This window comes from Podarcis filfolensis, assembly GCF_964270895.1.
Source record: "Podarcis filfolensis genome assembly, chromosome: 17".
NCBI lineage: Eukaryota > Metazoa > Chordata > Lepidosauria > Squamata > Lacertidae > Podarcis > Podarcis filfolensis.
Window position 1 is genome coordinate 37,345,907 of NC_139621.1, and position 13,578 is coordinate 37,359,484.

A 13,578-nucleotide genomic window follows, 5' to 3' on the forward strand; every position below is an offset into this window, starting at 1 on the left:
AAACCGAGAGGTCATCTAGACTGAGATGCCCTCAAAGGCCTTAGAAGCACAGAATATAATAATAATAATAATAATAATAATAATAATAATAATAATAATAATTTATTATTTGTACCCCGCCTATCTGGCTGGGTTTCCCCAGCCACTCTGGGCGGCTTCCAACAAAACACTAAAATACAATAATATTTTAACATTAAAAGCTTCCCTAAACAGGGCTGCCTTTAGATGTCATCTAAAAGTTTGGTAGTTATTTTTCTCTTTGACATCTGGTGGGAGGGCGTTTCACAGGGCGGGTGCCACTAGAAGGCCCTCTGCCTGGTTCCCTGTAACTTGGCTTCTCACAGCGAGGGAACCGCCAGAAGGCCCTCGGAGCTGGACCTCAGTGTCCGGGCAGAACGATGGGGGTGGAGACACTCCTTCAGGTATACTGGGCTGAGGCCGTTTAGGGCTTTAAAGGTCAGCACCAACACTTTGAATTGTGCTCGGAAACGTACTGTGAGCCAATGTAGGTCTTTCAAGACTGGTGTTATGTGGTCTTGGCGCCCGCCCCCAGTCACCAGTCTAGCAGCCGCATTCTGGATTAGTTGTAGTTTCCGGGTCACCTTCAAAGGTAGCCCCACATAGAGCGCATTGCAGTAGTCCAAGCGGGAGATAACTAGAGCATGCACCACTCTTGTGAGACAGTCCGCAGGCAGGTAGGGTCTCAGCCTGCGTACCAGATGGAGTTGGTAGACAGCTGCCCTGGACACAGAATTGACCTGCGCCTCCATGGACAGCTGTGAGTCCAAAATGACTCCCAGGCTGTGCACCTGGTCATTCAGAGGCACAGTTGCCCCATTCAGGACCAGGGAGTCAACAGAACAGGATTGTCAACATTTTTTCTTCAAACAGCAGGCACAGCTACACCCAGTGCCCTCTATCACAAACCGCTTTTGAAATTCCTTGGTTCTTTGTATCGAAAGCATACCTGGCCAGTGTCTTACAGTCTAGGCAAGCAGCTTAAAGGTCTAGCTCAGGGGTCAGCAAAGTTTTTCAGCAAGGGGCCGGTCCACTGTCCCTCGGACCTTGTGGGGGGCCAGACTATGTTTTGAAAAAATAAAATAAAATGAACGAATTCCTATGCCCCACAAATAACCCAGAAATGCATTTTAAATAAAAGGACACATTCTACTCATGTAAAAACACGCTGATTCCCGGACCGTCCGTGGGCCGGATTGAGAAGGCGATTGGGCCTGATCTGGCCCCTGGGTCTTAGTTTGCCTACCCATGGTCTAGCTGATATGAAGGGAATTTCTTGATATAGGTTTGCTGGTGTGGAATTGACTCCAGTACCTTTGCATTTTACTAAGGGGTGAGCTAAAAATATTTAAAATAATAATAGTTCCTTCCTCCAGCCCATTAATAAATGGTTTCAGAGGCAGAGGTTTTCCTGCCTTCCAAATCAGCTTTTCTCTTGAAAGATTCCCATATAAAAGCAGGTTATTACACACACACACAGCCAGGGGAGGTACAAATGTGTCTCATGTATCTCATAACTAGATCAGCATATGTGTTGTAATGCTTTGTGGTGCCCCACTAAACTGGCTGGAGAGATAGTCTTCTATCTGTGGAAATTGGGAGGAGAAAGAATCTGCTCAGATGTCAATTTGATCTTTATCTCCAGGGGCTTTCGTGAAAGCTTGTTCTTCCCCTCTCCCAGCAACCTTTTAGTATTTCCCAGAACAAACTTGAAAAATCTCCTTCCTTCCAGAAGCAACAGCCTGCGCTGGCATCTCTCATTGCCTAAAATAAGTGGAATTCTTTTCTGGCAAACCTCTAGCCAAATGCTTCATATGCCATAAGAGTTTGCCTGCTCACCCACCCATTTAGGACAAAAACAAACAGGCGATTACTCATGGTTTGGGAAGGAACACAGAAAATGAGGCAGAATATGAGAAAGGAAGGGTGACTCAGGCAGGCGAAATGTGGAAGAAGGGACAGGCAGAGAGCTTGCGTCTCCAGAGAAGAAAACATGTCGTTTCTGCAAGATTTGTTTAAGAATACTACATTCTCCTGTCTTAGGAAAAATAAACCTGAATCCATGGCCTGCTATCTATAGCATGCTATCAAAACAAATGGCAGTGCAAAAGATATCTAGGTACAGGCTGCCTTTCTATGTTTAAAAAAGCATGAGAGATCTGCTTTTTGAGATTATGTGTTAAAGGGACCCCTGACCATTAGGTCCGGTCGTGACCGACTCTGGGGTTGCGGCGCTCATCTCACTTTATTGGCCGAGGGAGCCGGCGTACAGCTTCCAGGTCATGTGGCCAGCATGACTAAGCCGCTTCTGGTGAACAAGAGCAGTGCACGGAAACGCCGTTTAGCTTCCTGCCGGAGCGGTACCTATTTATCTACTTGCACTTTGACGTGCTTTCGAACTGCTAGATTGGCAGGAGCAGGAACCGAGCAATGGGAGCTTACCCCGTCGCGGGGATTCGAACCGCCGACCTTCTGATCGGCAAGCCCTAAGTTCTGTGGTTTAACCCACAGCGCCATGCTTATTATTAGAGGTTGGGGACTAGTAATCTTGCGATATTGCAATTCAGGTTCCAATCCTGCTTTCAGACATGTGGCTCCTATCACCTAATAATCATTGCTATTTGGCCGTAAGCTATAACTGACCGTCCACATTATCAGGAGCATTGCATTTTTTTCCTGCTTGCATATCTTGCTATGTTCCATCCATGTGGTGAGTACAACATTGTTGCCATAGGTAGAGGAAGATCCAGGCCCATACCCTCCAATATTTCTCCAATGAAAATAGGGATGTCCTATTTAATAATAATAATAATAATAATAATAATAATAATAATAATAATAATAGCCCACACATCTGTCTGGGTTGCCCCTGCCACTTTAGGTAGCTTCCAACATATACAGAAACATAATATAACATTAAACATTTTTTAAAAACCTTTCCTATACAGGACTGTCTTCAGATGTCTTCTAAAGGTTGCATCTCCTTGGCTTGGGGGGGTTGCATAACTCCATACCCTCCAACATTTCTCTGATGAAAATAGGGATGTCCTAAGGGACATTCTGGGATCAAATCAGAAACCGGAGCGGCTTCTGTAAATCTGGGACTGTCCCTGGAAAATAGGGGTCCTTGGGAGGGTCTATACTCTTGTCCTCCCTCTTGATATTATGTTTTTATATATGTTGGAAGCCCCCCCCCCGGGTGGCAGGGACAACCCAGTCCAATGGGCGGGGTATTATTATTACCATCGTTAGTATCATGGAATAGAATGCCCCTATTTCATCAGATAAACATTGGAGGATATGAGCATCCCAGAATGTGCTGCTTTACTTCCCCACTTCCACTTTAAAAAGGGGTCTAGCAGTCATTTGTACAGTCAAAACACTCATAATAATAAAGTAGACATAGTCAGAGGTACCAGCAGAGTCTGTACCCATTTCCTGCCCACAAAGAGCAACACTGGCCTTTGAGAGTGGAATCTCTCTCCACATCCTGAGTTCTGTTGGTTGGCCCCAGCACTGAGCGACAGAATGCTAGGAATTGGTTTCAGTACTGAAAACTATTATTTCAATTCTTTTATCTCGGCTATTTCCACCCTGGCCCTTCCGAAATGATCTCCTGTTCGCTCTCTACTGGTTCTTTGGATCTGGGACAAGAGGACACACTCCGTGTCCCTCCTTAACCCCAGCGTACCTTCAGCTTCCTTTGCTGAAAATGGGAGTAAACGCTTCCTAGGTAGCAACACTGATCTGAGGGTGGCCCACTGGAATCAGAAGGCGACTCTTAAGCCTCCTTCACATCCGGCCTCGTCTCCTGATCCCCATCCCGCATCGCCCGCCTCCACCTCCCCATTCGCACTCTCATCTGCAATGCACCATTTCCTAATAATAGTCTCGACTGCAACGTTCCCTCCTCCCCACTCAGCCCAGCCCAGGCAAGCAGACGTTTCCTTGAGTGACCCCACGGCTCCCTCCTTCCCAGGAAGATGCTTTTGAAGCTGCAAGACGAAAGGGAGGAGCGAAAGAGGTACAGGGAACCGCTCCCCAAAGAGACCAAGCCGCTGAAACAACAGGAGGCCTTTCTGCCAATGAACCTTCATTCCCTCAAGACATGATCAACTCAGAGCAACAAGGGAAATGATGGAACAGGAACCCTAATAGAAAACAGCTGACTCCAGTCCGGGGCGTTGAGTCTGAACAGTGTTCAGCTCTTAGCTACCTCCAGATTTAGAGTTTATCTACTCAGAATCACAGAATTGGAAGGGGCGACGAGGGTCATCTAGTCCAACGCCCTACAATGCAGGAATTTTTTTGCCCAACGTGGGGCTCTAACCCGTGATCCTGAGATTAAGAGTCTCGTCTCTCATGAGCTATCCTATGGGTGAAGGATGCACGGTACTTGTAATGTAACTCTGAGAGCAGCAAATTTCAGAGGGCTAGTTTGGAGGCAACAATAGCTATCATGTAATATGTCTACAGGGACACAGGTGGTGCTGTGGGTTAAACCACAGAGCCTAGGACTTGCCGATCAGAAGGTCGGCGGTTCGAATCCCCGCGACGGGGTGAGCTCCCGTTGTTCGGTCCCTGCTCCTGCCAACCTAGCAGTTTAAAAGCACGTCAAAGTGCAAGTAGATAAATAGGTACCGCTCTGACGGGAAGGTAAACGGCGTTTCCATGCGCTGCTCTGGTTCACCAGAAGCGGCTTAATCATGCTGGTCACATGACCCGGAAGCTGTACGCCGGCTCCCTCGGCCAGCAAAGCGAGATGAGCGCCGAAACCCCAGAGTCGGCCACGACTGGACCTAATGGTCAGGGGTCCCTTCACCTTTAAGATGTCTACAGGGCAGCTTAAAGTCTCCTATAAAGCTTTCATCTGGGGCGTTTCCCAGATACCTCTGATGTTCCTCACTCACATGCCTGTGGTAGACTATAAGAATCCCTTTGGTGCATCATATTCGGGGCCACTTCTGTTTCCAACCGTGGCTGGTGGCTCAGAGAAGCTCACCAGCAAAGCATGGAAGTATCAGCTCTTTCCCCTTTGTCTCCAGTCCCTGGTATTTCCGATGCACACACAGATCTACAAGTGGGTAGGGGGCAACAGATCTCCCTAGGGACTCCTGAGAATACTATTACTATGAGAAGCAGGGGCTGTTAAAGATCTCCCGCAGATTTTCAGTGAATACTAAAGCTGCAATTTTTGGGATCCTGTGGAAGAATCTGTGGTAGTTAAAAATTGTATAAATCAATACAAGTTAGTGGTTCAGAGGTGTCCTCCTTTCTGTCAAAAAAAGGCGGGGGGGGGGGGAACTGCTCCCCTTCACCATTGCTATTCTCAGGCTGAATGAAATACAAAGGAATTAAGTCACAAAAGAGTGGTCAAGTTTAAGGGCGGGGAAGCACACTTCTAATAAGTCTTAATTTTGTAATGAACTTTAATGAAGTTAGGGAGACTGAGCAGATGGCCTTTTAAAATCCCTCCCTGTTCCAAAAATGGTTATTCTGCTGGCATCGATGGTGCTCAGCCATTCTGCACAGTCATCTCGGTTCTCTGCTTTGGACCCTTTGCCAGCTTTGCAAATTCCAACGCACACACAGAGAGAAATCTCCAAACACCGAGGCATTTAGTGAATTCACTTTTCCCTTAGGATATCGCAAGTGAGGGGAAGGAAGGGAAGGAGGGAGTAGTTCAATTATTAGGCCGCTCTTTCAGTAACTGGTTGGCTCCTGGATGATGCCGCAGGTCAGCATATTTTCCTAGTGTTTATTTAGTGCTTTCCCTAATTGCACAAAGCTCTTTGCAATTATCATCTCGCTATGAGAGACGCGAGCATCGTACAGCTCCGCACAAACATTCTCTCTCACGTGCACAGCCCATGTGTCCGAATTCCCCATGTACCCAGTGCAGTTCAGTGTTTCCAGCTGCTGTTCTCACTGGTCCTTCCCCTCTGTTGTTAACAACAGCACGGCTGAGATCGTTTAAGCAGGTGAACGGTTTGCTATCACTTCCTCTCTGTTACCAGGACAGCTGCCCTCAGCCGATCACCTTGCATCAGGCTGCCGCTAAGGACACAGGAAATGGGCAGAATCAGTGCGTGCAGAGATATTGCAACCCTCTCTGGAGCTCCTCCTCTCTGGAGCAGAAAAAGACATCCTGGTAAATTGTACTGTGCATTAGTTAATGGAAAGAAGATGCCGTTTGGGTTTTCTGCATCAGGCGCGTGTGTCGTAGGCTGGGCCCGTCGTCTCCAGGAATTTACCCCCAAAGCATCACTGGCACCTAGGCTGAGTACACATCACAGACTCACAGAAGAGTTGGAAGGGACCACGAGGGTCATCTAGTCCAACCCCATGCAATGCAGGAATCTTTTGCCTAACGTGGGGCTCAAACCCACAATCCTCGTATTAAGAGTCTCGTGCTCTACGAACATGAACATATGAAACACAAATGAGTGGGGAATCTGTAATGGAAGCATGGCCATGACGCTTTCCTCTTCTCACCTGCCACATTCACACACACAAACAGAATAGGATCCCAAACAATACGTTTGCAAGGATGAATGTGCATTTGGAGCAGAGAAGGAGACGAGGAAATGGCTAAGGACCAGAATCTGCTGCTTCTGAAATGGCCCATTCCAAAGCTGTTTTTTCTCAACACATGTATGCATATTTAACTCCTGCCTTTCCACCAGAAACAGCTCTCAAAGGTTGGTCATGTAAATCCTAACAAGGATGGCCTTCGGAAAAGCGATCCAGGCTTTATGAAGCCTGAGGGGGGAAATATGGGGGCAAGGGAAGCTCAGTGAGCGGCAATTGGCTCCATCCCATCAAAGCACTCGCTTCTGATCCAGCTATGCCAGGATTATCATCAGCTTGCCTCTTATCTTGTCTGGATAAGCAAGGAGGCAGTGCAAGGGAGCTTCACAGCCTCTCCGGCAAGAGAGGCAAACTATATATTGAAAGGAGTAATGTCCAGTTCTGGGAAGGAAGGAAGATGCATCAGAGCCTGGCCAAAGGTGGGCATGAACAATGCTGATGAGCGCAGAGATGGAGTCCTTTGTGGAGAGGATGCCTAGGCCTGGCAAAGAGTTGATTGAGCAGTGACATGACAGCCAACTATCTGAAGGGCTGTTGCACAAGCATTGGAGCAAACTTGTTTTCTTTTGCTCCAGAGGGTCAGGACCTTGAACAATGCATTCAATTGTCAAGACAATGGATTTGGATGAAATGTTAGGAAGAACTTGCTGGTGGTGCAAACTGCTTGACAACAGAATGGACTGCCTCAAAAGAAGGTGGACTCTTTTTTAAAAAGTACAGCCAGAATGGGCACCTATCAGGGATGTTGTACTCTGAAGTAGCTTTCCTATATTGGACAGGGGGGTTAGCCTACATGATCTCTGAGATGCCTTCCGACCTAATGCTTCTGTGATTATGCAGCTGTAACAATTAGGAACAGGGATTGTTAAATAGCAACACTATCAATGAAGACCAGGCAGGGATATTTCACAAGAAAGGCTCTCATTTAGCACTATGTATGCTCAGCACTTTAAAAATAATAATAATTACAAAACCTGTCCTAAACTGACTTCTGCATTGTGGAGAAGAATAATTCCTCTGTTAACTTTCTCTACGCTACTCATAACTCTTCTTCGCTTTCCTTCCCCAACCACAGTAAACAAAAAAGGTATGATACGGGAGCTTCAAGGCTGAACTATTTAAAGGAAAAAGTGGGACAGGGAGAGAAGGGCATTACTTGACCCTTTCTGCCCATGTTATTTATCCAAATGAATGTGATGCGGGTGGTGCTGTGGTCTAAACCACTGAGCCTCTTGGGCTTGCTGATCAGAGGGTTGGCGGTTTGAATCCCCGTGACAGGGTGAGCTCCCGTTGCTCTGTCCCAGCTCCTGCCAACCTAGCAATTCGAAAGCACACCAGTGCAAGTAGATAAATAGGTATTGCTGTGGCGGGAAGGTAAACAGTGTTTCCGTGTGCTCTGGTTTCCATCCAAAAGCAGTTTAGTCTTGCTGGCCACATGACCCAGAAAGCTGTCTGTGGACAAACGCCAGCTCCCTCAGTCTGAAAGCGAGATAAGCCCCGCAACCCCATTGCCGCCTTCGAATGGACTTAACCATCCAGGGGTCCTTGACCTTCACCTTATTTATCCAAATTAAATCATCCTCTGCATCCTGTCAAAGCTGCATTTAGTCCCACTGGGGGAGTGGGCAAAGGTTTCCCCCCCTCCTAAGTTTAAAAGCCACAATGCAAGGGATGATTTCAGCTGCAAATGTAGCACAATGAAAAGAGTTAAAACACCCCTGCCTCTGGTGCTTTAACATTTTTTTCTATGTTCTCCCATGGATCAGCTCCTACATTTTAGGAGCAAAGGTTGCATGTTGCAAAGAAGTGGAGATGGTAGAAACCTGCATGACTTGTGCATCTTCCGCCTCACACTTCTTGTGAAACGTGCGAAGAGGGAGCTGGCACTTCTCCCTTACAGCAGCATGAGGGAACATCGCCACATCCACAGGGAAATTCCACAACTGGTCGCAATACGGAGCTATGAGGCAGACACACAAATACTTACTGGCCAATTATAATGCAGCCATCCTGGTATCTTTCATGCTTAAAGGCAGCAAAAGTAGCAGTAGCCCCATTGAAGGAAGGAAAATACTGTTTCTGAGCAGCTGCTCCTATGTTGTCCCTCTTACTCTTTTAAAGGATGCTTTGACAGGGATCCCTCTATCTCTCCCATGATCACAGACATTCACCAGATTCTGCAGGATGTACCTTCCCTAGTGTACAAAAGTGCATTGCAATTCATCATTCCTCTTCCCGGCAACCCAGTTGCCTGAAAAACAGTAGCAGGCACAGATTTTTAACCTGGTTCCTCTCACTGAAGCCCAGCTAGAGGCACCTGCAGTTCTGGCATATTTAAACATCCTGGAACTTAGCCAACCCTGCAAATCTTTCTACCTCTTCAAAGGTACCTATGTTTTCTTTTAAGCATCTGGTGCTCTGCTTTACTAGCACAAAGGACTCTCAAGGCAGCTTACAAGTTTGTTTGTTTGTTTGTTTGTTTAAACATGGGTTTAATAAATAAAATGGAACAGAATATACCATCACTACAGCACAAAACAGAAATGTCGTATCGGAAAGAGTCTTCTTAGGAGGCTGGGCAAAATAAGAAGCTCTTCTTCGCCTGGTGCCAAAAGGGCAACAGAGTCGGCCCCAGGCAAGCCTCCCTTGGGAGTGAGGATTCAATGGCTAAGCACCGCGAGGTCCTTGATTCTGGTCACTGAAGGTGGCCTTGCTTGGAGGGTGTCTGAGAATGATCTTAGTAGCTGGCAGGTTTCAGTGAGACAAGCTTAACTCAAAACTCCCCACGTTTACGAAAAGGGAAGTTGCTTACCTCTTGCTTGTGTGTCACATGCTCAAAACATGACAACTCAGGAAAAAGTTATGGGTACCTGCCAGGAGCTGGGAGAGCAGGGTTCGAATTCTCACTCAGCCATGAAGCTCACTGGGTGACCTTGGGCCAGCCACCATCTATTAGCCTTGCCTAGCTGAGACTCCAAGACTTTGGCCACCTCATGAGAAGAGAAGACTCCCTGGAAAAGACCCTGATGTTGGGGAAGATGGAGGGCAGAAGGAGAAGGGGACAACAGAGGACGAGATGGTGGGACGGTGTTCTCGAAGCTACCAGCATGAGTTTGACCAAACTGCGGGAGGCAGTGGAAGACAGGAGGGCCTGGCGTGCTCTGGTCCATGGGGTCATGAAGAGTCGGACACAACTAAACAACTAAACAACAACAACCTCACAGGGTTGTTGTGAGGACGAAAAGGGGAAGAGGGGACCATGTGACCATCTTGAGATCCTTGGAAGATAAAGGTGGCATATAAATGCGGTAAATAAACAATAAATAAATAAATGAGCCTTTTCAAGTTGTGTGATCTTTCCCAATCTGCACCTGCACCGGAATAGTTTTAAATGTGTTTGTATGGTTTTCCCCTTGTTATTTGCCACCCTGGGTTCCTTTGGGAGGAGCAGCAGGAGGAGAAGAAGAGAGAAATAAAACCTCTCTGATCCATTTGCCATAGCTTTCTCTGCCTTGGATGCTGCTTTCAGTAAAAGGGAATAAAGTTTTTAGAGAAAGGATATACCGGCATGTCGTGTGCAGCTTGGCTCCTTCAGTCTTCGCCACCAAGCAAAATGAAGCATCAAGAGGTATAAAAATGCATTTGTTCACATCCATCCCTTGTCACTCCCAGCTAGCGTCTAAATGCAGACCGCAAGTTCCTCAGGCCACGAAGCCGACATCTGCCGTTTGCATTTGCAGAGTGCTATGTGCACTGATGGCATTATATAAATAATATGTGGCTACTGCAAATAATAATAATAATTCTGCACACGCAGAAAATCTTTAAAGGCTTGGGTTTCTGTGCCCTTTCTCCACAGCAAGCCAGCTGAGGGAGCATCTGCGACACAGAACTCGCCCAACATTGGCTTTCTATACAAGATGGGGATGTTTAGGTACAAACTGGTAAAAAGGTGGTGGTGAGCTTTGAAGGGTTAGGCTGGCATCACACCTTAGTTATAGAAATCTGAAGTAGACGGGACTCACAAAATGCTTCAGTGTGGCAGGGAAGAGTTGCACATAGCTCTTGGCCTAACTTCACTTTTCTCTCCCTTATTCTAAAAAGGAAAAAAGAAGGGCAGTGGCAACTGGAACAGATAATCTAACTGCTTTATAACTCTGTCCTGCCACACAGAGGAACCAATTGCTGGGGGCCGAGGTCCTTTCTGCCCACCCCCCTAAAATATTTGAGGGGGCTGTTGGGCCCCCCTAAAGTGGATGGGCATTGCCATTCAAATGGTGCACATGCAAATTTGAAAGAAAGAAAGATGTTAAGTGATTAAGTTAATTTTATAAGAATATTGGTTTTGGAAAACTGTTCGCATGATATACATGGAAATTCAACCAGGGGGATACGAGGAAGTCACTTAACAATGTTGCTAAGGTTGGTTCAAAAAAGGTTGAGATTTTTGTTTGTTTGTTTGTTTGTCTATTTTTTTGGGGGGGAATTAATAAAAAATAGGGAAAAAATCAAATGGTGTGCATCTTATGATTGATTATGTGGGGTGGAAATTACCTCTCCCCCCCAACATTTTATTCAAGTTGGCATGTTTGCTGACATGTGTGGAAAAAGTGGATCACGATGACTTGCACTGCATCACAGTGTCGGGAACTGACGAATTGAGCAAAACTGAAAAGGAGAAGGAAGTCGTCCAACAAGAGCCGGCCTGGCCCGGAACAAAAACAAAAACAGTGGCAAAATAAGAGGCTCCTGCGACGGCAGCCCTCCTTCGTCGCCTCTTTTCCTAGTGCTCCCACCAGCCCATCTCTCTCCCCCTCCCTGGCATTGCCTCCTTGCCGGCTGGCGCCCACCCACCGCGACGATGCCTTTGCCCGCCCCGTCGAGCCCCTCACCTGCGCTTGTACTCATCGCGTTCCCTCTTCACCTTGGCCAGGACGTTGTAGAGCGCCCGGATCTCGGGGGTGATGGTGTCGATCTGCACCCCGACGCCGTCAGGGTGCACCCAGGAGACCCCGGGCCCCTGCACCAAGGTGGTCTCCAGGCCGGGCCCCAGCCGTCGAGCCTGCGAGAAGGACCAGATGGTGCCCGGCAAGAAGCGAGAGGAGGACGAGAAAGTGCCCCCGGGCAGCGAGGGCGACTGCGAGGAGGTGGGCGTGAGCGGGGCCCCCGGGTGGTGGCAGCTGGGCGAGCTCAGCACCCTCGACGGCGTGCCCAGCCCCACCGAGCGGGGGCTGCTGCAACTGCTGCTGCTGCCGCCTCCTCCGACGCCCCCGGCCAGCGGGAGCCCCAGCGGGCGGATGGGGCCCACGAAGCCCGTCTGCACGGCTTGGTCCCGGCGCTGCAGGCTGCCCCGACGGGCGCCGCCTTCCTCGAGGGCCTGCTGCAGCTGCTTTTCCAGCTGCCGGTTGCGGCGCTCCAGCTCGTGCACCTTGGCCAGGAAGCATCGGAAGCGCAGGTTGAGGGTCTTGAGGACGTGGATGTTGGAGCCCAGGTCGTTGCGGAGCGCCATGGCGGCCGGCGGGGCCGGGAAGGCAGAGCCGGCGGCGAGGGAGGCCGGCGGGGCCAGCTCCCCGTCGAAGAAGTCCCGCGGGGGCTCGCCGGGAAGGAAGAAAAGGTCCGGGAACTGATGCTGCTGTTCGGGCTCCGACGCCGCCAAGCCCTGCTGCTCTTGCTGCAGGAGGAAGAGGTTGGGGCCGAATAACGGGTTCATGGCTGCGGCGGCCGTCCAGGGGGCTGCGGCGGCGGCGGGGGAAGCGCGGGCTGGGCGGGCACACGCGCCCGCCACGGCCAATCGCGGCCGGAGGCGCCCGCCGGGCTGGCACAGAAGGGGCGGGATCCGGCCGCCCGCCCGCCTCCCGCCGCTGCAGAAGGGAGGCGCCTGGACGGGGAGGGAGGGAAGGAGGGAGGGATGCTGCAGCGCGGCGATGCGGCGCCCTCCAGACGGGCCGGGGGATGGAGGCGCGCCGCACGTCCAGGGGGGAGCTGAGGACGCACAGCCGCGCGCCTGGCTGCGCCCCCGACGCCTGGAGACCGCGGCGCGCAGGAGGAGCGAAGCGCTCCTTTGCCAAACGCAGCTGCGCTCATCTGCTGGCCGGGAAACGGCTCTTCGCCTGCCAGCGGCGATGCAGATCAGAACAAGACTGGATGCTGGACAAGCTGCCTCTGTGTGCCCTTAGAGCCACAGAATTGTAGAGGTGGAAGGAACCACAAGGATCATCTAGTCCAACCCCCTGCAGTGCCCAGTGTGGGACTCAAACCCACAACACGGAGATTATAAGGGCTTCATGCTCTACCAAGTTACCCCAGCCTTCCAAAAGTAGGGGTGCAAGACCTTTAACATAGCTGTAGCACTGTGGGTGGGTGTTTTGCAGGAACGTTGGTAATCTGGTGCCAAGGACAAAATTTGGTGCCCCATTATTCTTTATTTTCACAATAATTCCTTTTGGTACAATTGCTTTTTAATGGATCTTCTCAGTTGTTGTTGTTTAGTCGTTTAGTCGTGTCCGACTCTTCGTGACCCCATGGACCAGAGCACGCCAGGCACTTCTGTCTTCCACTGCCTCCCGCAGTTTAGTCAGACTCATGTTTGTAGCTTCGAAGACACTATCCAACCATCTCGTCCTCTGTCGTCCCCTTCTCCTTGTGCCCTCCATCTTTCCCAACATCAGGGTCTTTTCCAGGGAGTCTTCTCTTCTCATGAGGTGGCCAAAGTATTGGAGCCTCAGCTTCACGATCTGTCCTTCCAGTGAGCACTCAGGGCTGATTTCCTTAAGAATGGATAGGTTTGATCTTCTTGCAGTCCATGGGACTCTCAAGAGTCTCCTCCAGCACCATAATTCAAAAGCATCAATTCTTCGACGATCAGCCTTCTTTATGGTCCAGCTCTCACTTCTTCTCAGTAGTTATCTGTATAAATACTTCTTCTCAGTAGTTATCTTCTCAGTAGTTATCTGTATAAATGGAGCTTTC

The 13,578-nt window shown here is 49.2% G+C and overlaps 1 protein-coding gene across 5 annotated transcripts in view; it reads right to left on the bottom strand.

Annotated features, from left to right (window-relative positions):
- Window positions 1-12,425, bottom strand: part of IFFO1 (intermediate filament family orphan 1) — a 32,396-nt gene extending 19,971 nt beyond the window's left edge. For 4 of the 5 annotated variants that reach the window (XM_083593471.1, XM_083593470.1, XM_083593469.1 and 1 more), the window contains exon 1: window positions 11,502-12,370. In XM_083593471.1, the coding sequence (XP_083449597.1) occupies window positions 11,502-12,319 (818 nt within the window). In that variant the 5' untranslated portion in view covers window positions 12,320-12,370. Of the gene's footprint in view, window positions 1-11,501 lie in introns of all 5 variants that reach the window. The other variant, XM_083593468.1, reaches the window with a different exon arrangement.
- Between the last annotated feature and the right edge of the window lie 1,153 nt (window positions 12,426-13,578).